The sequence below is a fragment of the Pan troglodytes genome, chromosome X, assembly GCF_028858775.2.
Source record: "Pan troglodytes isolate AG18354 chromosome X, NHGRI_mPanTro3-v2.0_pri, whole genome shotgun sequence".
Lineage (NCBI taxonomy): Eukaryota > Metazoa > Chordata > Mammalia > Primates > Hominidae > Pan > Pan troglodytes.
Genome location: NC_072421.2, coordinates 153,516,825 through 153,544,591, shown reverse-complemented (window position 1 = coordinate 153,544,591; position 27,767 = coordinate 153,516,825). Strand labels below are relative to the sequence as shown.

General features: G+C 44.3%; 2 protein-coding genes and 1 pseudogene across 2 annotated transcripts; 1 reads left to right on the top strand and 2 right to left on the bottom strand.

Annotated features, from left to right (window-relative positions):
- Positions 1-11,915, top strand: part of LOC134809308 (protein capicua homolog) — a 29,643-nt pseudogene extending 17,728 nt beyond the window's left edge.
- Positions 11,916-13,868: 1,953 nt separating this feature from the next.
- On the bottom strand, positions 13,869-16,627 carry LOC107973051 (putative uncharacterized protein FLJ46235). The gene has a single exon (XM_054676302.2). The coding sequence runs from the start codon at positions 16,098-16,100 to the stop codon at positions 15,174-15,176; it is 927 nt and encodes a 308-aa protein (XP_054532277.1). The 5' UTR covers positions 16,101-16,627; the 3' UTR covers positions 13,869-15,173.
- LOC129138618 (putative uncharacterized protein FLJ44672) lies at positions 16,627-17,731 on the bottom strand. The gene is made up of 2 exons (XM_054676303.2): positions 17,508-17,731; positions 16,627-17,414 (listed from the first exon to the last, which is right to left on the bottom strand). The coding sequence occupies exon 2, from the start codon at positions 17,336-17,338 to the stop codon at positions 16,715-16,717; it is 624 nt and encodes a 207-aa protein (XP_054532278.1). The 5' UTR covers positions 17,339-17,414; positions 17,508-17,731; the 3' UTR covers positions 16,627-16,714.
- Positions 17,732-27,767: the final 10,036 nt, after the last annotated feature.

The following is a 27,767-nucleotide window of genomic DNA, read 5'->3' as shown; positions in this document are numbered from 1 at the left end:
TAGTCAGTTCTTCATTGAATCCTGGATGCTTTATTTTTCTTAATAAGAGGAATTCATATGGATCAGCTAGAAAAAAAATTAAGAGGAAAATCACATGCAAAGTTATTATATATTATATATAATATATGTTATTATATATTATATATATTATATATATAATATTATATATTAGATATCATTTCCAAATTCCCCGGCATTCATATTTGTCAGTGCAAGTAAAGAGCCTTAGTTCTGATTAGGTTTGAGGTATGACCATTTGGCCAGAATTTATGAACTCTACATGTCGCTTGATGTGTGCTTCAGGGTACACTTTTTTTTTTTTTTTTTTTTTTTGAGACGGAGTCTTGCTCTGTCGCCCAGGCTGGAGTGCAGCGGTGCGATCTCAGCTCACCGCAAGCTCCGTCTCCCGGGTTCACGCCATTCTCCTGCCTCAGCCTCCTGAGTAGCTGGGACTACAGGCGCCCACCACTATGCCCTGCTAATTTTTTGTATTTTTAGTACAGACGGGGTTTCACCGTGTTAGCCAGGATGGTCTCGATCTCCTGACCTCGTGATCCACCCGCCTCGGCCTCCCAAAGTGCTGGAATTACAGGTGTGAGCCACCACGCCCGGCCAGGGTACACTTTTAAGCAGAGACACTACTTTGAAGGTCATAAAAAATATAATAAGAGATAAGGCTAATTTCCTTTAATAATAATAAAATCCTTTAATAAAAATATAAAGGAATAATATAATAATTTTCTTTAATAAAATATAATAAGAGATAAGGCTAATTTCCTTTAATAAAATATAATAACTACATACCAACACAGAATTCCAGAAAAAGAAATGGAGAGGAAGGGAGCATGGGTCATTAATCTTGTCAAAAATATAAAATTATATATGAGGAATTTCTAGAAACTGTTTTCCTTGTCTGCGGCCATTGTGCTGCTGCTACACAACTACCGCAAGCAGCCCTTCACGCCCTCCTCCCAGTACAAAGCTAATTGACTTGTGAGAAATGTTAAGCTTGGAAGAGTCAACATCGCTGCCCTTATTTTTTATTCTACTCTGACATTAGAATAATCCTTGAGTGGGGGAAAGGTTAAAAACCCCCCTGGATAAGTGTTACTAATTAATGATGATTGTTTTAAACAATGTTTGGATAATTTTTCCTTGTCCCTTGACATAAACTTGATAAATAACTGAGAAGTGAGAAGGAGATTAGTGGGTTGATTAAATTCCATTCAGGTACTTAAAGTTAGCTTCAAAAATTTAGCTATTTATAAATTGTCATGCATTGTTAATGTATAAGAGATGTAGATTTCATTTATCTTTGGTGGAGCGAGATGAAGCAGTGAATCATTGAAGACTGAAAGAAAGAAAAAGGTCTTTTCTCTTTTCTTTAAGAAGCATCATTAGTTAAAAACATGTTAGTTGATACCAGAGAACTATATTTAAAGGGACAGCAATAAGCAAATTGATTACTCTGGTGATTATTGGAGCGACATTGCCTTTTAGTTGTACTTTCACAAAAATTCACAATATTTGCCAAAGTCAAGTTATCCATTACACTATTAATTTGTCATTCTTTTGTTTATGTAGTCAATATCTCTATCTCAATTGGATCTATCTCAACTGCTTCTAAACAAGCCACCATAGTCTCTCCCATTTCAACAATCTCTTCCAAGCACCATTTCATTTCTTCTTTTCATATTTTTGAAAACTTTTGAAAAACTACCTATTTTCCTCCTCCATTTCTTGTTCATTCCATTCTAGTGGACATGGAATCTGTTCCTCCTCCAAAACGGAATTTGGTAACCCTTAAATTACCAAACCCAAAACAATATGTTGCTTTTATCTTTACCTCTCTGTGGCATTTAATGATAAGACCACTACTTTCTTCTCTTTTACCCTTCTTTCTTGAATTCAAACAACGTACTTACATTTTTCGTCTTATTCTCCATCTTAGAAACCACCTCAGCTTTCTCCATTCAGCCATAAAATTCTGCTTTTCCTCAAAGATTAATCTGCCTCTCCTCTCACTCTATACTATCTCTGTTAGCTAATTTTATTTGTGCACATTGCTTATACTGGGCATTATATACACATATGCATGTGTGTACATGTGCACACACACACTGTATGTGGACATGTATATATATGTGTGTGTATATATATAGTATATATATAAATTACAATAACATAAAGGTGGCATTTTAAATTAGTGGAAATTACCCTGATTTGATCACTACACATTCTATACATGTAAAGAAAATATCACTCTGTATCCCAAGAATATGTACAATTATGGTTTGTCAAATGAAAAAGTTCATACATTGAAAAATTTTAGATAAATATCAAACTTTCTCTGAAACTGTAACTGTAAAATGTAAAAAAACAGTAATTGCTATATTGCTTATTTCTGAGTAGAAGAATATGAGACATTTCCCTAATCATTATGTGTAATTACAATTACATATATATATGTATAGACAGAAAGAGAGAAAATATATGAGGGAGAGAAGGAATCTTTCCATCTCCTTTGAGTTCCACGGTGTTGAGAGTCAGGACAACTGCAATTGCTTCATCATGCCTGCTTGCAATTATAGGGCTTTTGAACCATTTGTTCCCTCCTTAGATATCCTCATTTTTTTCAGATTCTTGCTTAGAAGTCACTCCTCCATGGACCTCCTCTGACATATTAAACATTGCAGTCCATTATAAGCTGCAAGAGGACAGGGATTTTTGCCTGTTTTATTCCCTACTGTATCACCAGGGGCTACAGCAATATCTGACAAACAGTGGGCATGTAATGAATATTTGTTAAGTGAAGTAATAAATTCAATCAAATCACATCACCTGTTTAAAGCACTTCATTGGCTTCACATTGCACTTAGAATAAAGAGAAATTCTTTTTATACAATATAAGTTCCTGCAGAATGCAGACACTTTATACTTCTCCAGCCTCTTTTCAACTCCTCTCCTACTAGCTTCTGTATTTAAGCCACATTAGACCTTTCTTCAGTTTTTTATATAGACTTTGTTGCATCACACCTCAGAGATTCTGTACATGTTCTTCCTCCTGCCTAGAAAGGATCGTCCCTCCACTTTCGCCAACTAATCCCTGCTCAACTTTTCATCTCAGCAGGAGGCCCATTCTCTTTGGCAATCCTCTGGCCTCCAGCCCATTTATTATATGCTCACATGTCAACATGTACTTCGTACAGCATGTAACACAATTGCACTTTTATATTTTAACAAATTATATTTCCCATATTGAACTGTAAGTCTCCTGAAAGGAGGAATTTTGTTCTTGCTCATCATCAACTTTTTCAACATCCAGTGCACCATTTAGAACTTAGATGTAGTCAATACAGGTTTGTGGAATGAAAGAGGAAAAGAAAGAATTAATATTCCTTTAAATTAGGATGGCAAAGATCGTATATAGAAAATTGGCTAAGTTGTGGTCCATTCATGTTTGCTCCCAATTAAGGAGCACAGCTATGAAAAGGAAGGCTTCAAATTAATAACCAATAGATTTTTTAAAAAAGAAAACTGGCCAGGTACCGTGGCTTATGTCTGTAATATCAGCATGTTGGGAGGCCAAGGCAGGATTGCTTGAGCCCAGAAATTCCAGATCAGCCTGAGAATTTGGCAAAACTCTGTCTCTACAAAAAATACAAAAATTAGCCAAGTTTGGTGGCATGTGCCTGTAGTACCAGCTACTTGGGAGGCTGAGGTGGAAGAATAGCTTGAGTCTGGGAGGTCAAGGCTGCAATGAGCTGTGATCGCTCCACTGCACTCAAGCCTGGGTGGTAGAGTAAGACCCTGTCTCAAAAAAAAAAAAAAGAAAAATCACTAAGCAAAATAAGACATGTGAAGCATCATGTCAAAGGTAAGAAAAATTAGGGGAACATTAAAAGCTTTCTTCCCAAGCCACTAAATCAACTTGACTAACAAAATTACCACTTGATTTAGCATTAGAAAATTACATTACATATCAAACATAAACCCATTAATCAAATACTAAAGAAATTTCTGAGTTAAATGGTATAATGTTAGCTTATGCCAGAGCTGACCTTGAAAGATTGTTCAAATATGGCTCAGTGTGATTGAAAGTTCTGTGTGAATATGTTTTTGGAAAGATAAAACAGCAACACCTTAGTGTATGTTTTTGAAATAAAATGTATCTGAGTAGCAGCAAAGTTATTCTCAAATTTCCATTTTATAGCTGGAGATGTTATACCGTGACATATATGATAGGACCCAATATGGATTAATCCCTTTTAGAAGTCAATCAGGAAGAGGGGAGCAGTTAAAACAGTTGCTTGGTTTACAAACAATAGAACAATTTTCTTATTCACACCATCTGATTATTGTATTTTATTTTTTCCCCAACGTTTAGACTACACAATGAGTTAAGAATGATAAAAATAAGCTCACCAATATACTATGTACATATTTACCAAAATCTGTGCATGCTTATACATATAAACACAACTGATAATTTATTAGTTAGGCTCATTTGTAATTTTTGTCACTATAGACCAGTTTTTTATTTAAATTGAAGATTAGTATACATTTTAAATGATTAGTCAAAATTAAAAATCTAAAATGTGCTCTAAATACCTCTTAGGTCAGAAAAAAAAAAGTCAAAAGCTAGAATATAGAGAAATTAAGAAATGCCCTAAATTTCTAATCTGACAAAAATTCATACAAGATTTAAATATTTTAATGGAAAATAGAACAGAACTAATCATTGAAGAAATTACAGAAAGGAAACAAAATAAACAGATTATATGGAGGATTTTTAGAAGATAAGTAAATAAATTAATATAGTAGGAAAAAACAAGGGAAATATAATTGATAAATAAACACAGGTAAGAGTTCTTTTGAAATAATGATAAAATAGAAAATCTCTGTCAAAACTAAAAGGAAAGATGCATAAATATATAAATAAATGACAAAACGATGTTGCATACATATATGACATTTTCAGAATCAAAAAATTTAAATTTCTGTAATAAAATTTAAATGTTTATAAATTTAAAAAACTAGAAGAAAGAATGTTGACTGTTCACAATACAAATAAATGACAAATATTTGAGGTGATGGATATGCTAATTATCCTTATTTGATCATTGGACATTGTATACATGTATCAAAATATCACTCTGTATCCCATGAATATGTACAATTATTTGTCTCAAAAACAAACAAACAAAAGATAATGGGAGAATGTTGAAAACTCAGAGAGAAGAGCAACTCTCACAGATAGGGATCCAGATAACATTAGCAGCTGATTTCTCGGCAGAAACCTTGAAGGCCAGTAGGCAGTGGATTATATATTTAAAATAATGAAGAAACCTGTCAATTGAGAAATCTATAGCTGGAAAACTTATCCTTCAAAAATGAGGGAGAAATTAAGACATTTCCGGATTTTTTTTTAAAACTGAAAAAAAATCCATTTATCCCTGAATTTGCCATTCAAGAAGTGTTAAGTCCTTCAGGTTGAAATAAATGAACTCTAGGCAATAACTATATAAGTAAATAAGCAAGCTGTATGAATATACAAAGCTCTCTGGTAAAGGTAAATACATAAACAAACATAAAAACAGTCCTATTGTAATTTTGGTTTCTAACTCTGCTTTTTATTTTCTACATAATTTAAAAGGCAAATGCATAAAATGTAATTGTAAATCTGTTAGCTGGTATACAATGAATAAAGATATAATCTGTTACATCAATAACATAAAAAGAGTAGAGCTATATGTATAGCAGTAGAATTTTGGTATGTGATTGAACTTAAGTTGAAATAAATTCAAATTAAAATGTTATAACTCTAGGATGTTATATGTAATTCTCATAGTAACCAAAAACAAAATATACATAGAATATAAACAAAAGGAAATGAGACTAGAAACAAAATGTGTCACTACAAAAAAATCAACTAAAGATAAAAAAGAAATAATTGAGAAAATGGCAAAAATCAGTAACTCTGACGTATTAAAACTTTCCATGCTACATAAATCTGAAAACTCTATTTCACATAAAACTGGAGCTGAAAGAGACAAATATTTACCTATAAAGTTAAAAGTTATATAGGGAACAAACACTAATTTTTTTAGACAAAATTATAAAAAGAGTAAAAATATGCCTTATACTACCCCAATTTCATGTTTTACAGCTCTGGGAAAATAGAAAATAATATGTTCTGTTAGCATGAATCCCTCTGTGCCCCCAAAAAACCCTATGGATTGCATCATTATTACCTAAAAAGTCTATTGTCAAATGCAGCAGAGTGATATTTTTTACAAGGTAGATATTAATTTTAGATATGGAACAATATTGGTGATTTCCATTTTATAACACTGGGTTACGGTGAAAGAATGAGAAGATAAAGGTCCCTCAGCAATATAACTCACAAACATGTTCAGAAGCAGTAAGAAGTTACATTAATTATCTTTTGAAAGTCAATAATCTACATCTTTAATGTATGCATATAGCATAGCTAATGTACTATCGCTGGGTCCATTTATTCAATGAATAATTGCCGCTATGTGTCAGACATTTTTCTAGGCCTAGGAATGGATACATAAGTGAACAAAGCAAAGATTCTGGTTCTTGTAGAGTTTCCATTAAAAGACCATTTAGTAAAACTTTTCTTCCCCCAAATTATAAAATCTGTAAGATGATTTAACAACATGTGTAAAAGTCATTGTGGGCCAGGCACGGTGGCTCATACCAGGTGTGGTGACTCATAGCACTCTGTCACCCAGGCTGGAGTGCAGTGGCACAATCTCTGCTCACTGCAACCTCTGCCTCCTGGGTACAAGCGATTCTCCTGCCTCAGCTTTCTGAGTAGCAAGGACTACAGGTGCACACCATCACGCCTGGCTAATTTTTGTACTATTAGTACAGACGGAGTTTCACCATGTTGGCCAGGCTGGTCTCGAACTCCTGACCTCAAATGATCCATCTACCTCGGCCTCCCAATGTGCTGGAATTACAGATGTGAGCCACAATGCCCGGCCTTATTTTCTACAACTTTGGTAACTTTAGCATATACCCCAAATCTGTAAGACATAATATTATAATTCGAATGCAACTCATGGCTTCTCATTGTACTCTTTCTCTAGCTTTTGAATTATTTATTCTAATACCAGTTTTAATTCTGACACAAAAGCATGGGAGTTCTAATCAAAATCCAACCTTTTATCATAAAAACTATGAAGAAATTATGAGTAGAACTTAAAAAAGAAAATAGGCCTATTAATTAGATTTGTCTTTGTAGCATTTAACTCTATAATAAATAACATAATATTTTATGCCTATGAGTACCCAACAAAACCTCCAGCTTCTATTTAGATATAAAATGTAAAAGTCACTACTGGATCCACAAGCAAGACTATGGTAAAGAAATTTCTCCACCTAACCGGCTTCTTTTACATGATGTTACATGTTTCTTTTGTTTTTACATTTTGGCAAATATTGATTGTCATCTTCGTGTTTCTCTATGTCCTAAGTGCTGGGATACCGAATCTGAAAAGATGGACACAGGACCTGCCTTCAAGTTCACCCTTTTTTTTTTTTTTTTTTTTTTTTTTGAGATGGAGTTTTGCTCTTGTCGCCCAGGCTGGAGTGTAATGGTGAGATCTCGGCTCACTGCAACCTCCACCTCCAGGGTTCAAGTGATTCTCCTGCCTCAGCCTCCCAAGTAGCTGGGATTACAGGTCCCAGCCACCACGCCTAGCTAATTTTTGTATTTTTAGTAGAGATAGCGTTTCATCATGTTGGTCAGGCTGGTCTCGAACTCCTGACCTCAGGTAGTCGACCCACCTCGGCCTCCCACAGTGCTGAGATTACAGGCATGAGCCACCACGCCCTGCTAGGAGTTCACGCTTTAGTTGGGGAAAATATACAATAAGCAAGCCAATTTTTAAAAAGAGAACTGCAATTAGAGTTAAATGCTACAAAGACAATCTCACAGGAAGATGGGATGTAGAATGATAAGGCTCTCAGAATAGTAAGAGAAACTATTGCTTCTTACGATGTTTGTCTTTCTTTGTATCAGTGCTCAGCTGAGTCTGCAGTGCTTCAGAGGCAGCTTTCATTTTATAAAAATCTATGATTTCTCCTTCCAGTTGTTTTTTCTCTTCCTCGAGCTTCCTTATCTCCTCCTGTTGAATCATTTTAAGATGCTCGAATTTGTCCTGCAGCTGTGAAACCAATGTGCAGTTGTGACACCAAAGCAGTGTGGCTGAACACCCAAAAGAATATGCTTTTTTCTGATTATCAAACAAACCCAAATCATCACAGTAGAGCACAATCTTAATAAAAATCTCAAAAACTCAAGAGTAAACACTCAGATATGGAATTTTTCTTTTCTTTCTTTTTTCCTTTTATAAGACGGAGTCTCACTCTGTTGCCCAGGCTGGAGTGCACTGGTGCGATCTCAGCTCACTGCAAACTCCATCTCCCAGTTCAAGTGATTCTCCTGCCTCAGCCTCTTGAGTAGCTGGGACTACAGGCATGCACCACCACTACAGGCGTGTGCCACCACACCTGGCTAATTTTTGTATTTTTAGTAGAGATGGGGTTTTGCCATGTTGGCCAGGCTGGTCTCGAACTCCTGACCTCAGGTGATCCTCCCGCTTTGGCCTCCCAAAGACTTTTTTTTTTTTTTAATATAGAGACAAGTTCTCAGTATGTTGCCCAGGCTGGTCTCAAACTCCTGAGCTCAAGTGATCCTCCCACCTCAGCTTCCCAAAGTGCTGGGACTGACTGGATGCAGTGGCTCATGCTTGTAAACTCAGCACTTTGGGAGGCCAAGGTGGGAGGATCTCTTGAGCCCAGGAGTTCAAGACCAGACTGGGTGATATAACACAATAGTAAACTTCAACAGGAGAGAGAATCTGTAAACTTGAATATAGATCTTCTGAAATTATCCAGTCAGAGGACAAAGAAAAAAAGAATAAAAAAGAGAAAAGAAGGCTGGGCGTGGTGGCTCAAGCCTGTAATCCCAACACTTTGGGAGGCCGAGGCAGGCAGATTAAGAGGTCAGGAGTTCAAGACCAGCCTGGCCAACATGACAAAACCCCATCTCTACTAAAAATACAAAAATTAGCCGGGTGTGGTGGCACACACCTGTAGTCCCAGCTACTTGGGAGGCTGAGGCAGGAGAATCGCTTGAACCCAGGAGGCGGAGGTTGGAGTGCAATGTGAGCCGAGACCACACATTGCACTCCAGCCTGGGTGACAGAGCACGACTCTGTCTCAAAAAAAAAAAAAAAAGAAAAAAAAAAGAGACAGAGAAAAGAAAGCCAACAAGACACCATTAGGCAAACCATTGTCAGGTTATGGGAGTTTGAGAAGGAAAGTAGAGAAAGGAGAAGAAAGCTTATTTAAAGAATGGCTGAAAACTGCCTAAATCATGGGAAAGATTTAGACATCTAAATCCATGAAGCTTAAAGATTCCTAAAGAGGTTCAAACCAAATAGATACTCACCAAGTCACAATATAATCAAATAGTCAAAAGTTAAAGAAACTTTGCAGCTCAGGACAGAATCGAATAATACATTCAAAGTGCTGAAAGAAAAAAACTGCCAGCAACTAATACTATGTCTGACAAAGCTGTCCTTCAGAAAGAAAAAAGAAATAACGTGTTTCCTCGACAAACAAAGCTGAGGGCATTCAGGACCACTAGGTCTACCTTAAAAAAATGCTTAACGGAGTTTTTCAAGTAAAAATGAATGAAGTTGGGAGCGGTGGCTCATGCCTGTAATCCTATTTTGGGAGGCTGAGGTGGGTGGATCACCTGAGGTCGGGAGGTCAAGACCAGCCTGGCCAACATGGCAAAACCCCACCTCCAGTAAAAATACAAAAAATTAGCCAGGTATGAAGGCCACTGAGATCGTGCCACTGCACTCCAGCCTGGGTGACAAGAGTCAAACTACATTTCAAAAACAAAAAACAAAGTAAACAAAAAAAACAAAACTTGAGGCCTGGCCTTCTGCTCCTCTCCAACCTCCCCTTCTCTGGGCCCAAGCCACCTTGGCTGAGGAGGGGGCGAGGAGGTGTGAGCCCCTGCCAGGAACCCCCTGCCTGGACCAAGTACTCGGCCCCCAGGCCTGCGTTCAGTGAGGCCTCCCGTGGCGTCAGCATGTTTGTGTGGAGGAATGTGGAAGGTCACTCTGCGGCCATGTTCCCCTGGTACTCCATCCCCTTCCTCACCCCTCCCTGCAGCCACACGAGGCCCAGCAACCTGCCAGTCACTCAGTGGCCTCCAACCAGAGAAAACAACCTGCCAAGTTGGCAGCTGTTGCTCATGAGCGTCCACCAGGTGGGACAGGGAGTGTTGACCCTGGGCGGCTCCCTGGAGCCACCTGCCCTGAAAGCCCAGGGCCCGCAACCCCACACACTTTGGGGGTGGTGGAACCTGGTAAAAGCTCACCTCCCACCATGGAGGAGGAGCCCTGGGCCCCTCAGGGGAGTCCCTGCTGGACAGTGAGACAGAGAATGACCATGATGATGCTTTCCTCTCCATCATGTCTCCTGACACCCAGTTGCCTCTACCACTCAGATGATGTCAGGCCCAGTCCCTCAGTGCCCTGCGCAAGGAACAGGACTCATCTTCTGAGAAGGATGGATGCAGCCCCAACAAATGGGACAAGGACCACATCCGGTGGCCCATGAGTGGCGGTCATGATCTTCAGCAAGCGGCACCAGGCCCTGGCGGGGCGCACCAGGGTCACCCCAACCAGGATAACTGGACCATCAGCCAGATGCTGAGTGAGCGGTGGTACACACTGGGGCCCAATGAGATGCAGAAATATGACCTGGCCTTCCAGGTGAAGGTGGCCCACTTGCAACAAGGACCGAAAGAAGTCCAGCTCAGAGGCCAAGCCCACAAGCCAGGGGCTAGCAGGAGTGTAACAAGGGCTCGTGGGAGCAGAGCATATCAGAGACGGGCACTGCCACTGCCCCTGGGGTGTCCTCTGAACTCCTGTCAGTTGCAGCCCAAACACTCCAGAGCTCGGATACCAAGGAGCAGCTTCTGTGGGGCAGAACGGCTGCACACAGTCAGGGAACCTGGCTCAGCCTGGCCCAAGCCTTCTCCCACAGCGGGGTACACAGCCTGGATGGCAGGGAAATAGACGGTCAGGCACTATAGGAACTGACACAGGTGGTGTCTGGCACTGCATCATACTCTGGCCCAAAGCCTTCTACTCAGTATGGAGCTCCAGGCCACACTGCAGCCCCTGGTGAGGGAGGTGACCAGTGGGCAGCCCTGCTGCTGCCCACCTGAGCTGCTCATTCCCAGCACATGGCCAGTGAGGACATAGTGAGTGACCAGGAGCACACGGTCATCCATGAGGAGGAAGGGGTGATGATGTCATTGCTGATGATGGCTTTAGCACCACTGACACCGATCTCAAGTTCAAGGAGTGGGTGACCGACTGAGAGTGGGGACAACTCTGGGGAGGAGCCAGAGGGCAACAAGGGCTTTGGTGGGAAGGTATTTGCACCTGTCATTCCTTCCTCCTTTACTCGTGCCGCCCCTTGCTGGATCCTGAGCCCCCAGGGTCCCCCGATCCACCTGCAGCTTTTGGCAAAGTCTATGGTCCCACCCTGTCCTCCTCCTACACATACTCGGATGCTTCCTCCTCAACCTTGGCACCCACCTCCTTCTTACTGGGCCCAGGAGCCTTCAAAGCCCAGGAGTCTGGTCAAGGCAGCAGAGCGGGCCCCCTACGGCCCCTACCCCTGGGGATGGGGGCCCAGGGATGCCTTCCAAGGTGACCTGTTTCCTCCCAATGGATCCTGCCACCTTCTGGTGCAAGAGACCTGAAAGTGTGGGCGACCTGGAGCTACCAGGCTCCTCAGTCATCAGGGTCCCTCCCAACACTAAGGCTTTCCTAGGCAGGAGCTGAGCTGAGCCACCCGGGGGGCAGAGCCTGAAAAGAAACTGACTGGGCTTTCGGGGTCGGGGCAGAGGGAACCCCACGGACATGGATCCCACACTGGAGGACCCCCACCACGCCCAAATGCAAGATGAGAAGATGCTCCAGCTGCAGTCCAAAGCCCGACACCCCCAAGTGTGCCATGTGTGATGGGGACAGCTTCCCCTTTGCCTGTACAGGTGGAGAAGCCGAGGACAGGCTCAGGGAACCGGAGACTGAGAAGGCGCTGTCCTCTTCACTGCACGTGCCCTGGACCAGTGCCAGCCCTGATCAAGCAGCTCTTCCAGGCCCACTTCTTCTTCCTGTCCACTAGGCCACAGCCGCCCTCCAGGCCCACTATGCACACATCTTCCCCTCCAAGGTTTGTTCTGCCCCTGCCCTGACTCCCAGCCCTGTGAGGGTCCTGACTGCACCTCACCTGGCTCAGACTCTTGACGCTGCCCTGGCTGCCCCACCACTGCCTCTGCCCGAGAGTCACGTGAGGCTGAGAGTAGGGGCAGGGGCAGCAGTGGTGCCAGTTGGGGGGCGGTCCAGTGGGAGGAGCCTCAGCCTCGCGGGCTGCTCCGTGGGACTGATGACTGCATGATCTTCTGGGCACCTCACGGATCTTCAGCTGCAGGTGAAACGGATGCTGGTGGTGGGTGCAGGGCCGCTGGGAGCTGCTGCATGGTTCCCAGAGGCTGGACTGGGGCAGGTGCCAAGTGAAGCTGCTGGGGCAGCATAGGCAGGATGTTCTGCACACAAACCTTGGAGAAGATGATGTGTGCATAGCGGGTCCACTGCTGCTGCCCCTGCCCTCCCAGCCCTGCCTGACCCCACCTCAACCTGCTCAGGCTCTGGCGCAACCCTGGCTGCCCTGCCACTGCCTCTGCCCCAGAGTTGGGGCCTTGACAGCCTGGTTGGAAAGGGACACCCCAGCCCTGCCTCAACACCTGGGGGTCTCCATAACTACCACAGGCAGGTGGGCAACCCCAAAGATCCCAGGACTCACAGTACCCCCTGAGAACATGGAAAGTATGTGGGGGTAGCAATGGAGGGCAGGATGGTTATCTTCTCCCAGGTAAAGCCATTTAATCCTTTCAGTTTGGGACGGAGTAAGGCCTGCCTCTTTTTTTTTTTTTTTTTTTTTTTTTTTTTTTTTGAGACCTAGTCTTGCTCTGTCACCCAGGCTGGAGTGCAGTGGTGCGATCTTGGCTCACTGCAACCTCTTCCCGCCGGGTTCACGCCATTCTCCTGCCTCAGCCTTCCAGGTAGCTAGGATTACAGGTGCACGCTACCACATCCGGCTAATTTTTGTATTTTTAGTACAGACGGGGCTTCATCATCTTGGCCAGGCTGATTTCGATCTCCTGACATCGTGATCTGCCTGCCTCCCCCTCCCAAAGTGCTGGGATTACAGGCGTGAGCCACCACGCCTGGCCAAGGCCTGCTCCTCTTATCTATACCCCCTACCCCTGCAGCTGTGCCGGGGGGAAAGCTGGGCAGTTTCCCTCCTCCGAGCCCCTGTACATACCATGAATTGTGGGACCTTCAGAGCTTTTCACTTTTCGGAAAATAGCTCCTGCTGGGGCTACAAGATGGAGTGTGAAGAGGGCCTTGGGCCACAGGGAGGCGCCTGTGGACTAGGGGGAGTTCATGCACCCCTTCTTTCCCCAGAGGGGCTGGACTCAGGTGAGTATGGGGGTGGGGGCTCCTGCACTTCGACACAGGCAGCGGGAGGGTTTTCTCCCCATTCCCTCTGCACTCCCAACTTGAGCTATACTTTTTAAGAAAGTGATTCACCCTGCCTTTGCCCCCTTCCCCAGAACAGAACACGTTGATCATGGGCGATATTTTTCATTGTGCCAAAAAGCTGCCATGACCGTCATTAAACCTGTTTAACACCAAATAATAAGGAAAATAAAATAAAAAATTCGGGCATGGTGCAGAAACTCACTCCAAATAAATTACCTACCAAAATATATAATGGTGGAAATATTCCAAAATTCAATATTTTGGGATTTATACACAAAAGATAAACAAATTAGAGGCCAAGAGGCTGCCAGAAGGGAAAAACGGGGCCTGGAAAGGCCGTTGTGAGGAATGAGCTGGGCCTAAAGTGGCCACTGGCAGGCAGTAGCTGGACCTGCCGAAGTGGCCGAAAGGCAGGAGCTTTGGACTGGGGAGGCCGCAGTGAGGCGAGAGCTAGCTGGGCGTGGAGAGTCTGCTGTGAGGCTGAGGCCGAGGCTGGGCCCGTGCAGGCCTTCGAGAGGCAGGAGGCCGGGCCTGCAAAGGCCGACTGGAGATCAAGTTCTGCGCCTGCAGAGGCTGCCAAAAGTCAAAAGCGGGGCCTGGGAAGGCCGCCAAGAGCCATGAGCTGGGCTGGGCCGAAAGAGGCCACTGGGAGGCAGGAGGAGCTGGGCCTGGAGAGGCTGACTCGAGGAAGTTTTGCACCTGGAGAGGCCGCCGAGAGGACGGAGCTGGGCCCGGGGAGGCTGACTTGCTGCTCTTCCAGGCCGACTTGAGGACGACTTGGGCCTGCAGAGGCCGCCGGGAGGCCCAAGCTGGGCCTAGAGGAGCCCACCAACCGGAGGCCGTTTGGGGCCTGCAGATGCCATCGGAGGGCAGGAGCTGAGCCTGGAGAGGCCACCGTGAGGCCTGAGCTGGGCCTGGGGAGCTTGGCTTAGGGAAGTTGTGGGCCTACCAGGGCCGCTGGGAGCTGGGCAGGAGCTGAGTCCAAAGACGTTGTTGGGACCTGGAGTCGGCCCAGAGTCCGGCCCGGAGATGCAGCCGGGAGGAAGAGCTGGGCCCGGAGAGGACGCCGGGAGGCTGCAAGTGGGTCTGAGAGGCCAACTTGAGGAGGCCTGGCCTCTGCCTCCCACATGGCCCAGCTGTTCCTCCTGGCTGCATCTCCCACCTCCCAGCAAACAAGCTCTTTTGGCTCAGCTCCCGCCTGCGTTTGTAGACCCCGAAGTTTCTGCAACCAAGCTCTTCAGACCCACATCCCTTCTCCCAGTGACTGAACAGTCCCAGCTCCGGCTGGAGAAGGGCGTCTGCAGACCCCGCTGTTGCCTCCCAGGGGAGTCTCCAGGCCCAGCTCTCGCCCCACCGCGACCTCCCGGGCCCAAGTCCCTGCCTACCTCCCAGCAGCCCGCGTGCGACCCTGCTCCTCCCTCACGGTGGCCTGTTGAGGCAGGGGCTCCCGCTGACCTCTCTCAGCGTGGGAGGGGCCAGTGTGAGGCAAGGGGCTCACGCTGACCTCTGTCCGCGTGGGAGGGGCCGGTGTGAGGCAAGGGGCTCACGCTGACCTCTCTCCACGTGGGAGGGGCCGGTGTGAGGCAGGGGCTCACGCCTCTGGGCAGGGTGCCAGAGGCATGAGTTGGGCATCAACAGGCCACCGTGAGGGAGGAGCTGGGCTGCACGGGGGCTGCTGGGAGGCAGGCAGGGACTTGGCCCCCAGAGGCCGCCGTGGGAGCAAGAGCTGGCTCCCACGAGGGAGCTCCAGGGCCCCTGGAGAGGCCCCTGGGAGGCAAGGGCGGGGCCTGCAGAGGCTGTTCTCCAACCAGTGCTGGGCCTGTACAGGCCACCAGGAGGCAGGAGGTGGGCCCTCAGAGCTTGGCTGGAGAAAGTTCGGGGCCTACAAAGGCGGTTGGGAGCTGGGCAGGAGTTGAGCCAAAAGAGCTTGCTTACTTGCTGGGAGGCAGGGCCGGGAGAGGCCGACTCCAGGACAACTTGGGCCTGCGGCGGTCGCCGGGAGGAGGTTCTGGGCCCGGAGAGGCCGCCGGAAGGGAAAAACTGGGCCTGGAAAGGCCGTTGTGAGGAATGAGCCCCATGGGCCTGAAGAGGCCACTGGCAGGCGGGAGCTGGGCCTGTCGAAGCGGCCGAGAGGCAGGAGCTTTGGACTCGGGAGGCCGCAGTGAGGCGACAGCTAGCTGGGCGTGGAGAGTCCGCTGTGAGGCAGAGGCTGGGCCTGTGCAGGCCTTCGGGAGGCAGGAGGCTGGGCCTTGTCGAGGCCTGCAGAGGCCACCGAAAGTCAAAAGCGGGGCTTGGGAAGGCCGCCAGGAGGCATGAGCTGGGCTGGGCCGAAAGAGGCCGCTGGGAGGCAGGAGGAGCTGGGCCTGGAGAGGCTGCCGAAAGGCAGGAGCTTCGCCTGAGGATGCCACAGTGAGACACCATCTGGGTCTGGAGGGTCCACTGTGAGGCAGAGGCTGGCCTGTAGAGTCCGACAGTAGACAGAAGTTGGGCAAAAGGCTGATTTGAGGAAGTTTTGGGCTTCAAGAGTCAGCCACGAGGCAGGCACTAGGCCTGGAAATGGCCCGACAGTCATGACTTGGGCCTAAATGGGCCACTGTGAGGGAGGAGCTGTGCCTGTTGAGGCTGCTGGCAGGCAGGCAGAAATTTGGCCTGGGGCAGCTGCCATGAGGCAAGAGCTGGGCCTGGAAAAAGCTCCTGGGGGGCAAGAGCAGGGCCTGCAGAGGCTGTTCTCAAGTCAAAGCTGGGCCTGTTCATGCCACCGGGAAGCAGAAGGTGGGCCTGGAGAGTTTGACTTGAGGAAGTTTTGGGCCTACATTGGCCGCCATGAGCTGGACAGGAACTGGGCCAAAAAAGGCTGTTGTGAGGCAGCAGCTGTGCCTGTAGACCCAGCCAAGAGGAAGAGGTGGGCCTGGAGAAGCCCCCATGAGGCAGAGGTTGGGCCTGTAGACACTAACAGGAGGCAGGAGCTGGGCCTGGAGAGGTCAACTTGAGGAGATTTTGGGCCTTCATAGGCCACCAGGAGGCAGCAGTTGGGACTAGAGAGTCTGACTTGAGTAAGTTTTGGGCCCGGAGATGACGTCCTGGGACAGGAGTTGGGCCTGGAGAGGCCACCATGAGGCATAAGCTGGATGTAGAGAGGCCAGTGTGAGGCAAGACCTGGGCCTGTCTAGGCTGCTGGGAGACAGGCAGGAATCTGGCCAGGGAAGGTTGCCATGAGACAAAAGTTGGGCCTGGAAAGGCCCTTGTGAAGCATGAGCTTGGCCTAAAGAGGCCACTGGGTGGCAGGAGCTGGGTGTGTAGAAGCTGCTGAAAGGTTGGGAGCTTGGCTTGGGGGGTCCACAGTGAGGCAGATGCTGGGCATGAAGAATCTGCTGTGAGGCAGATGTTGGGACTGTAGAGGCTGACGGGAGGTAGAGGGTGGGCCTGGAGGGGCCACCAAGATGCAGGAGCTGGGCCTGGAGAGGCTGCAAAGAAGCATGAGCTGGGCCTGGTGAGGTCGACTTGAGAAAGTTCAGGGCCTGGAGAGAAGGCTGGGAGGCAGGAGCTGGGTCTAAAGAGGCCATTGTAACGATGGAGCTGTGCCTGTGGAGGCTGTTGTGAGGCAGTAGGCTCATCTGCGGAGACTGCCGTGATGTAGGGTATGGGCCTAAATAGGCCATGGTGAGTCATGAGCTTGGTCTGTAGAGGCTGACTGGAGAAAGTTCTGGGCCTGGAGAGGCTGCCGGGAGGTAGGAGCTGGGCCAAAAGATGTAAGCACATTTGCATTTATTAGGCACTTTATTTCCATTCTTACACTGTAATATATAATAAAATAATTATAGAACTCACCATAATGTAGAATCAGTGGGCGTGTTAAGCTTGTTTTCCTGAAACTGGATGTTCCCACCTGAGCGTGATGGGAGAAAGTGACAGATCAATAGGTATTAGATTCTCATAAGGACAGCGCAACCTAGATCCCTCACATGCCCAGTTCACAACAGGGTGCGTTCTCCTATGAGAATCTAATGCTGCTGCTCATCTGAGAAGGTGGAGCTCAGGTGGGAATGTGAGCAAAGGGGAGTGGCTGTAAATACAGACGAAGCTTCCCTCACTCCCTCACTCAACACCGCTCACCTCCTGCTGTGTGGCTCCTTGCGGCTCCATGGCTCAGGGGTTGGGGACCCCTGCTCAAGTGCATCCAAAACGACCCTTCCCAAAACAGTCTTCACAGTGGTCAAGGGCAGCAACCACTTAGCTCCCAAGGTATTTGCCTCAGCTGGCATTTCATCACAATCAACAGTAAGTGGTAGCTTGAGTCACTGTGAGGTCACCTACTGGAAATCATCAGCATCCCATTTCCCACTGGCAAAGAGCTCAGCACTGCCCCCTGGGAAACCAAACCTATGCCCAAATCCCATCTGTGTGGGTTTATCTCCTGGGACCCTTCCTAACATATTAGTCAGAGTCCAATCAGGAAGCATAAACCACTCAAAAGTTTAAAGTGGTAAAATTTAATACAGAGAATTATTCATTATAACAGGTGAACAGCATAATGAGAGATTGGCTAGCACAAAGTAAAGAGAACTCTAGAGAATATAGGACTAGCCCAGGCCCGGCATGGTGGCTCATGCCTGAAATTCCAGCAATTTGAGAAGCTAATGCAGGAGGATTGCTTAAGGCCAGGAGCTAGAGACCGGTCTGGAAAACACAGTGAGACCCTGTCTCTATCCAAAAGAAGAAAAAAGTTAGCTGGGGCTGGTGGTGCACACTTGTAGTCCCAGCTACTCGGAATGCTGAAGTTTGAGCCTGGGAGGTCAAGGCTGCAGTGAGGCATGATTATGCCACTACAGTCCAGCCTGGTGACAGAGCAAGACCCTGTCTCAAAGAACAAAACAACAACAACCGTTTACAGACAGAAAAGAAATAGAGCTAATAAGCTGAGGAAAGATGTTGAAATGTGACAAGTAAAGTAATATGAGGTCTTTACTAAATGGCTTACTAAATTATAATACCCTGTGCTGGCAAAGGTGCAGTGAAATGGGCACTTTCTTATACTATGAGGGGTGTTTAAATTGTGTATAAGCCTTCCAGGGTAAAGCCTGTCAATTTTTTAAAATAATGGAGACAGGGTCTCACCATACTGCCATACTGCCTCCTCCAACTCTTGGCCTCAAGCAATTCTCCTCTCTTAGCCTCCCAAAGTGCTAAGATTATAGCTGGGAGGCACCCAAAACCCTGTCAATTTACATCAATGGTAATGAGAATGTCCATTCACCATGACTCACAGTAATCTTACTTCTGGGGAGACAATTCAATCTAAACAAAAGGTCATCTGTACACACACAGTAAAAATCTGGGAGTAACTGAAGACAGAGTTGGTAAGTGAAATAAGAAACAGTTATAAGAAATTAAACTATGGTATCCATAGGCACCTGGTATAAAAGGTCAGTTGATGTTAGCTGCTACTTTTTTGTTGTTTTGAGACAGGGTCTCACTCTGTCACCCAGGCTGGAGTGCAGAGGCCTGATCATGACTCACTGCAGTCTCAGCCTCCGTGGGCTCAAGTGATCCTCCCACCTCAGCCTCCCAAGTAGCTGAGATTACAGGAACATGCCACCACACTAGGCTAATTCATGTATTTTTCTGTAGGGATGGTGACTCCCCCTTTGTTTCCAAGGCCTGTCGCAAACTCTTGGCCTCAAGCCATCCTCCTGCCTCAGCCTCCCAAAGTGTTGCCATTACCAGTGTGAGCCACCACACCTGGCCAGCTGCTACTTTTAGCAATATTATTATTATTCCACTGAATTAAAAATTATTATTTTCAAGGCTATGCAACAGTATGTATCCTACAGCGTAATTGTAAAAACATATACAGTCGCCATCCCTCAGTATACAGAATCAGTTCCAGCCCCCCATCTCTGCATATACCAAAATCCATGCTTACTCACGTTTCGCTGTCACCCCTCTGGAATCCACGTATATGAAAATTCCAAATATTAGTTGGGCATAGTGGCAAGCACCTGTAGTCTCAGCCACGTGGGAGGTTGAGGTGGGAGGATCGCTTCAGCCTGGAAGGTTGAGGCTGCAGTCAGCTGCGATAGCGCTACTACACTCCAGCCTTGGACAACAGAGGGAGACCCTGTCTCAGAAAAAAAAAAACAAAATAAAACAGGTTAGAAATTGTAATCTAACCCTAACCCTAACCCCTTAACCCTAACCCTAACCCTACCCTAACCCTAACCCCTAACTCCTAACCCCTACCCTAACCCTAACCCCTAACCCCTAAACCCCAACCCCAACCCCAAACCCTAACCCTAACCCCTAACCCTAACCAATAACCCTAACCCTAACCCTAAACTCTAACCCTAACCCCTAACCCCTAACCCTAACCCCTAACCGAGCCCTAACCCCTGACCCCTAACCCTAACCCCTAACTCTAACCCCTAACCCTCACCCTCACCCTCACCCTAACCCTAACCCCGTTTATATTGACTATGTCAATGTTGATTATTGTGATCGCTATCTTAGGACTGCATGGCAGCGTGGGGATGCCCGATCTTATATTAATCTTTTTGTATTAAGGCAGTGCATTAGCATTACAGGTGCTTGTTACATGTGCAATGGGTGTGTCATATTATTGGTGTCATGTGTGCATTAGGAATGCTGCGTTTGTGTTCCAAGGCCGCGGTGTGGACCTCGCACTGCAGTCGCCTCACCTTGGGTGGGGAGAACCTAGGTGCGCAGGATTCACGGGGGCTTTTGGTTTCTCCTTGTCCACACGGAACCCTTCTAACTGGACTCTAACCCTGAATATTCAGGGCTGCAAACAGGAAGGATTTTATTCACAGTCGCTGTGGCCCCTAGTTTTCCCAAAACGAGGCAGTGCCCTCAAGGTCTGTGCTGAGCAGAACGCAGCTCTGCCCTCGCGGTGCCCCTGGCCTGTCCGCCCGCCCGGGTCTGTGCTGAGGACAACGCTGCTCCGCCTTCACGGTACTCCGGAAACCTGTGCAGAGGAGAACGCAGCTGCGCCCTCGCGATGCTCTCCGGGTCTGTGCTGAGGAGAACGCAGCTCCAGCTTCGCAAAGGCGCAGCGCCGGCGCAGGGGCATCCTCAATGCCTGCTCTAGACAAGCCCAAGTCCCCCACGAGTGGCAGAGGGAACTGAGCCGAAAACTAAGTCTCGGCTCACTGAACCCCAAGCTGGCTGTCCAGCCTCGCCCTTCAGTTCACAACCCCAGGCAGGTTCCCTCCAGGGATGTGATCCCAGGGGCCACAGCAGCACATTCTGGGCTAACCTATTCACTATTTAAACAGTTACTGAAAAGACCAGGATGGGCGTGGGCCCTGACATTAATCCCCTTTCTCTGTGAGGGGGCTGGGTTGGGTTTGCCATCCTGATGTCTTTGTGGAAAGAGCTGGCACGTGAAGCAAGTCTCAGGGGCCAGCCATGGGACAAGGAACCTAGGACTGGCCTCTGCTGGAACCCTCTGAGGCCCCTGCGGACAGGAGGGTCCAATGGAGGTCTAGCCACCCCTCCCAGGTTGGTGCTCACAGCCCCTCCCTGGCCCACTCCCTCTACACCTGCACCTGCTGGTCTCTGGGACAGGAGCATCCATCCATCTTGTGCGCATAGCTTTCGGCTCCATTTTCATGAGGATGGTCTCCTTGGCAGAAATGCCCATTAGGGGATCCTGAGCCTGTGCTGGCTGTTCTGTAAGTGCCAAAGCCAGTGAGAGGGACTTGAAAACTCAAGACTTATTAACATTATTTTCTGCATTTTATGCTTTCGGGGTTGTTTTTTCCTTAAAATGTGTAAAAACAAACATTGAGATTTCTATCTTTTATATAATTTGGATTCTGTTATCACACGGACTTTTCATTTTCCTGAAATGTATTTTTATGTATGTATATCAAACATTGAATTTCTGTTTTCTTCTTTACTGGAATTGTTAACTGTTTTAGAGGCCAAATCTTTTTTAAAAAACACATCTCTCTAATTTCTGTAAACATTTCTAATTACATATATATTTACTATACCTAATACAATACTTTGGAATTCCTTGAGGCCTAAATGCATCGGGGAGCTCTGGTTTTGTTGTTGTTATTTCTGAATGACATTGACTTTGGTGCTTTTTATTTTGCATATTTAAAACTATTAGATCGTGTGATTATATTTGACAAGTCTTAATTGACGCGCTGTTCAGCGCTTTGAGTTCGGTTGAGTTTTGGGTTGGAGAATTTTCTTCCACAGGGGACTCTCTTGGATTTTTCTGTTTCTCCCTCAATATCCACCTGGAAAACATTTCAATTAATTTATATTCACTTAAATATTCCTGTGCAAAGACTGTATACAAAAGCCCCAAAGTATAATTTGCGCAGTTGAGCGCATGTTCTGTTGTTCAGCATTTATGGTGGTTTGTAGTGGAAAAGATTTTTAGAATATGTGGATTTTGGGGATATTCCCAGAAGCCCACACAGCGACACTTTACCTTTGGAGGAATTAATTCTCATAATATTGCACACAATCTATTGCCTTTGGAAGGAGCATATATCCCCAGCAAAAGCTCTGGGTTTTTGAAGTCTGTATTGTGTGTTACTTCCAGGAGAATACGCAATGATGACAATGTTATTAACTGATTCAAATATGAAATGTTGTTACTCCAAACAATGAATCTTTGTGTTATACATTATGCCTAACTATAAATCTTTGTGTTATACATTTTAATGTCATTGGAGAGTACTCCTGTCTTCTTGGCATTATTGATAATTAGATTCTGATTGCTAATAAGTCAGAAAAATCAGGAACACCAAATTTCAGTTGTCTCAAAAGCACTCCTCTTATTAAATTTGGATTTTTACCTTTATCACATCAAAAGAAATATTGTTAGAAAGGTGTTTAATGTTTTCCAGATGGTTAGATTACTGTTATTAGTTCTGATTTCTTTGTTAATTTTTAAAACCATAGAGTTGGAAGTATCAATATGCCTTTCAATATACCTTAGTGGAATTTATTAAATTTTCATGGATGTCTTTTGGAGGTTCAGGAAGTTATTTCTATTGCTAGATTTCTGGAAGATTTATCAGGAATGAGTGTCAGACATTGTCAGACGTCCATTGAAATCATCATGGTCTTTTCTTTTATTAATATGGTGTATTACACTGATTTTTAAATTTGTATTGGTAGGATAATTCCACTTGGTTATATTGTCTAACTTTTTTCTAATTTTCTTTAATCTTTATTAGAGATGAGGCCTCACTCTGTCACCCAGGTTGGGGTGGAGTGGCACAGTCACAGCTCACTATAACCTCAAACTCCTGGGCTCAAGTGATCCAGCCACCTCAGCCTCCTAAGTAGCCGGGACTACAGGTGTGCACCGCCATGCCAGGCTTATCTAACATTTTTATGTGTTGCTTCATCCAGTTTGCTAGAGTTTTTGGAGATTTCTGTCTTCATTCATGAGGGTTAATAGTCTGCACATTTATTTTCTTGTGATGCTTTTGTCTGATTTGTTATCTGGGTAATACTGGCCTCAAAAATGAATTGATGTTTTCCTGCTTCTCTGCTTTGCAAGTGTTTGTGAAGGATTGGTTATTCATTAAGTGTTTAATAGAATTCACTAGTGAAGCTATGTGAGCCTGGGCTAGACTGATGAAGAGTTTTCATTAGTCTAATCTATTTACTTGCTGTATGAGTACGCATATATTCTCTTTCTTCTTGATTTAATTTTACAATTTGTGTATAGCAGGGAATTTGTTTCTAATTTGTAGTATTTCATGCTTCTAGGTTTTCATGGCAGTTGAGACATAAGAATAAAAATAATGTTGGGAGAAGGAAGTTGTGGACAATCCGTGAATATCCCAACATCTGTTGTAGGAAGGTTAAGATTACTTTTTTTTTTTTTTTGCTGTACTTAACTGAATACTCTTATTTATAGTGTGAGACAAATGTAATGTTGTATATAAATAGAACTAGGAAAATGTGCCATTTGTCTTGGTATTTAATCAAGATGGAAGTCTGGGCCTACCTCCTCTCTTTTATTAATATGTAGACAGGACACCAACACAAATTAGAATGAGGACAAACAAAATGTTAGCAAATGAAGAATGGTATGAATTGGTTAAAATGTGATGAAATAGAGTGGTGAATATTTACATAGAATCCATGATGTGTTAGGTGCTATTTCAAGCTATTTGCACATATAGTTTTAATACCAATGACATTAAAATGTATAACACAAAGATTCATATAAATAAAAATTACAACATTGTAAATAATATTAGGTGACACTAAAACTGTCATAGAAATACACATTTATATAAAACATAAAGTAACATGAAGTATTAAATTTTAGAAACTTTGATTACTAATCAGATGAACAACTGATTAGCCTTTTTATCCAGTAAACAAGGCATACATATTATTTTCAAATTCCAGAGACAAATATTTTAAATATTGAAGTTTAAGACCTAAAAATGTGTCACTGACCTCATGGAAGTAGATATTCACTAGGTGATATTTTCTAGGCTCTCTGAAATTACATCAGAAAAATGTGAATTAGAATATAACCCATAAATAATATCTGGCCACATACAAAGTAATTGAAGATCAATTTAAATAGCTATTGGATTAAGAAATAGGGACTGAGGTAAATTTACAGTGTCAGGGAGGATCTAAGGAGGAAGCATTGACACTGGAGCCCAAGGACCTGGGATCACAGAACAGATTCTACCAGTGCTAACTTACTGCTCCAGAGAAAACATCAATTCTGCTCATGCGCAGGTACAATTCATCAAGAAGGAATTACAGCTTCAGAAATGTGTTCAAAATGTATCCATACTTTGACATATTAATGAAGTAATCACATTCTACACATAACTACTCCATATGGAATACTGGGGAGGGGGTGTTCCAAATAAAGAGACTGAGGATTTCTCATGAGAACTCAGTGTCTGCTAGAAAATATCTAAGTAAAATATTTTACTTATGTGGAAAGTGTGGATGTTTGTGCATCAAAAGTTTCAAGAATCCCTAAAATGTTCAATGGAGATGAGGAGAAAACATCAGAATTTCCCAGCACCAGAAATAAGGCAAGAAAAAATTCAGAGGGGTTGTAAATGTGAAAAGCCAATGGCTGGTCACACAGCAACATCGATAACCTTGTGCCAGGACAACTAGAATAAATACATAAATATACACATTGAAAATATTTCCAATATTAGATCTCCCTCATGTGAGAACTAAATTATAAAGATTGAAGCATATAAGAAAATAAGCTAGCAGAATAAATTTGATTACACATAAATTTCTGATATTGAAATTGTCACAAATGTTTAAGTTGGTAGTGGAAGACAAAGGACATATAATCTTGGGAGTCCTAAGGCCCTGCCCACTGCCAGTCCCTCCACACTACTACAGCTGATGCTTTCTGGAAATCACCACCTCCTGGCAGGAGGCCAACCAGCACAAATATAGAGCATTAAACCACCAAAGCTAAGGACCCTCACAGAGTCTATTGCACCCTTCACCACCTCCACTGGAACAGGCGCTGGTATCCATGGCTGAGAGACCCAAAGATGGTTCACATCACAGGGCTCTATGCAGACAACCCCCAGTACCAGCCCAAAGCCAGGTAGACCTGCTGGGTGGCTAGACCCAGAAGAGAGACAACAATCAATGCACTTTGGCTCACAGGAAGCCATGCCCATAGGAAAAAGGGGAGAGTACTACGTCAAGGGAACACCCCGTGGGACGAAAGAGTCTGAACGACAGTCTTCAGCCCTAGACCTTTCCTCTGACAGAGTCTACCAAAATGAGAAGGAACCAGAAAACCAACCCTGGTAATCTGACAAAACAAGACTCTTCAACACCCCCCAAAAAATCACACCAGTTCATCACCAATGGATCCAAACAAAGAAGAAATCACTGATTCATCTAAAAAAAATTCAGGTTAGTTATTAAGCTAATCAGGGAGGGGCCAGAGAAAGGTGAAGCCCAATGCAAGAAAATCCAAAAAGTGATACAATACGTGAAGGGAGAAATATTCAAGGAAATAGATAGCTTAAATAAAAAATAAAAATAAAAAATCAGGAAACTTTGGACGTACTTTTAGAAATGTGAAATGCTCTGGAAAGTCTCAGCAATAGAATTGAACAAGTAGAAGAATGAAATTCAGAATTCAAAGACAAGGTCTTTGATTTAACCCAATCCAATAAAGACAAAGAAAAAAGAATAAGAAAATATGAGCAAAGCCTCCAAGGAGTCTGGCATTCTGTTAAATGATGAAACCTAAGACTAATTGGTATACCTGAGGAAGAAGTGAATTCTAAAAGCCAGGAAAATATATTTGGGGGAATAATCTAGGAAAACTTCCATGGCCTTGTGAGAGACCTAGACATCCAAATACAAGAAGCACAAATAACACCTGGGAAATTCATCACGAAAAGATCTTAGCCTAGGCACATTGTCATTAGGTTATCCAAAGTTAAGACAAAGGAAAGAATCTTAAGAGCTGTGAGACAGAAGCACTAGGTAACCTATAAAGGAAAACCTATCAAACTAACAGCAGATTTCGCAGCAGAAACCTTACAAGCTAGATGGGATTGGGGCCCTTTCTTCAGCCTCCTCAAACAAAACAATTATCAGCCAAGAATTCTGTATCCAGCAAAACTAAACATCATATATGAAGGAAAGATACAGTCATTTTCAGACAAACAAATGCTGACAGAATTTGCCATTGCCAAACCAGGACTCTAAGAACTGCTAAAAGGAGCTCTGAATCATGAAACAAATCCTGGAAACACATCAAAACAGAACTTCATTAAAGCATAAATCACACAGGACCTATAAAACAAAAATACAAGTTAAAAAGCAAAAACAAAAACAAAGTACAGAGGCAACAAAGAGCATGATGAAAGCAATGGTACCTCACTTTTTAATACTAATGTTGGTTTTAAATGGCTTAAATGTTCCACTTACAAGATACAGAACCACAGAATGGATAAGAACTCACCAACTAACTATCTGCTGCCTTCAGGAGACTCACCTAACACAAAACGACTTACATAAACTTAAGGAAAGTGGTAGAAAAAGGCATTTCATGCAAATGGACACCAAAAGCGAGCAGCAGTAGCTATTCTCATATGAGACAAAACAAACTTTAAAGCAACAGTAGCTAAAAGAGACAAAGAGAGACAGTATATAATGGTAAAAGGTCTCATCCAACAGAAAAATATGACAATCCTAAACATACATTAACCTAACACTGGAGCTCCCAAATTTATAAAATAATTACTAGTAGACATAAGAAATAAGATAGACAGCAACACAATAATAGTGGGGGACTTCAATACTCCACTGACAGCACTAGACAGGTCATCAAGACAGAAAGTCAACAAAGAAACAATGGATTTAAACTATACTTTGGAACAAATGGACTTAACAGATATATACAGAACATTTCATCCAACAACCACAGAATACACATTCTATTCAACAGCACATGGAATTTTCTCCAAGATAGACCATATGATAGGCCATAAAATGAGTCTCAATAAATTTAAGAAAATTGAAATTGAATGTCTTCTTTCATTCAAAGAAGAAATGATACCAATCGTTTCACACTATTCCACAAGACAGAGAAAGAAGAAACCCTTCCTAATTCATTCTATGAAGCCAGCATCACCCTAATACCAAAACCATGAAAGGACATAACCAAAAAAGAAAACTACAGACCAATATCCTTGATGAACGCAGATGCCAAAATCCTTAACAAAATACTATCTAACTGAATCCAACAACATATCAAAAAGATAATCCACCAAGATCAAGTGGGTTTCATACCAGTGATACAGGAATGGTTTAACATATGCAAGTCCATAAATGTGATACACCAAATAAACAGAATTTTTAAAAAACTCACGAGTATATCAACAGATGCAGAAAAAGCATTCGACAAAATCTAGCATTGCTTTATGATTAAAGCTCTCAGCAAAATAGGCATACAAGGGACATACCTTAATGTAATAAAAGCCATCTATGACAAACCCACAGCCAACATAATACTGAATGGGGAAAAGGTGAAAGCATTCCCTTTGAGAACTGGAACAAGAC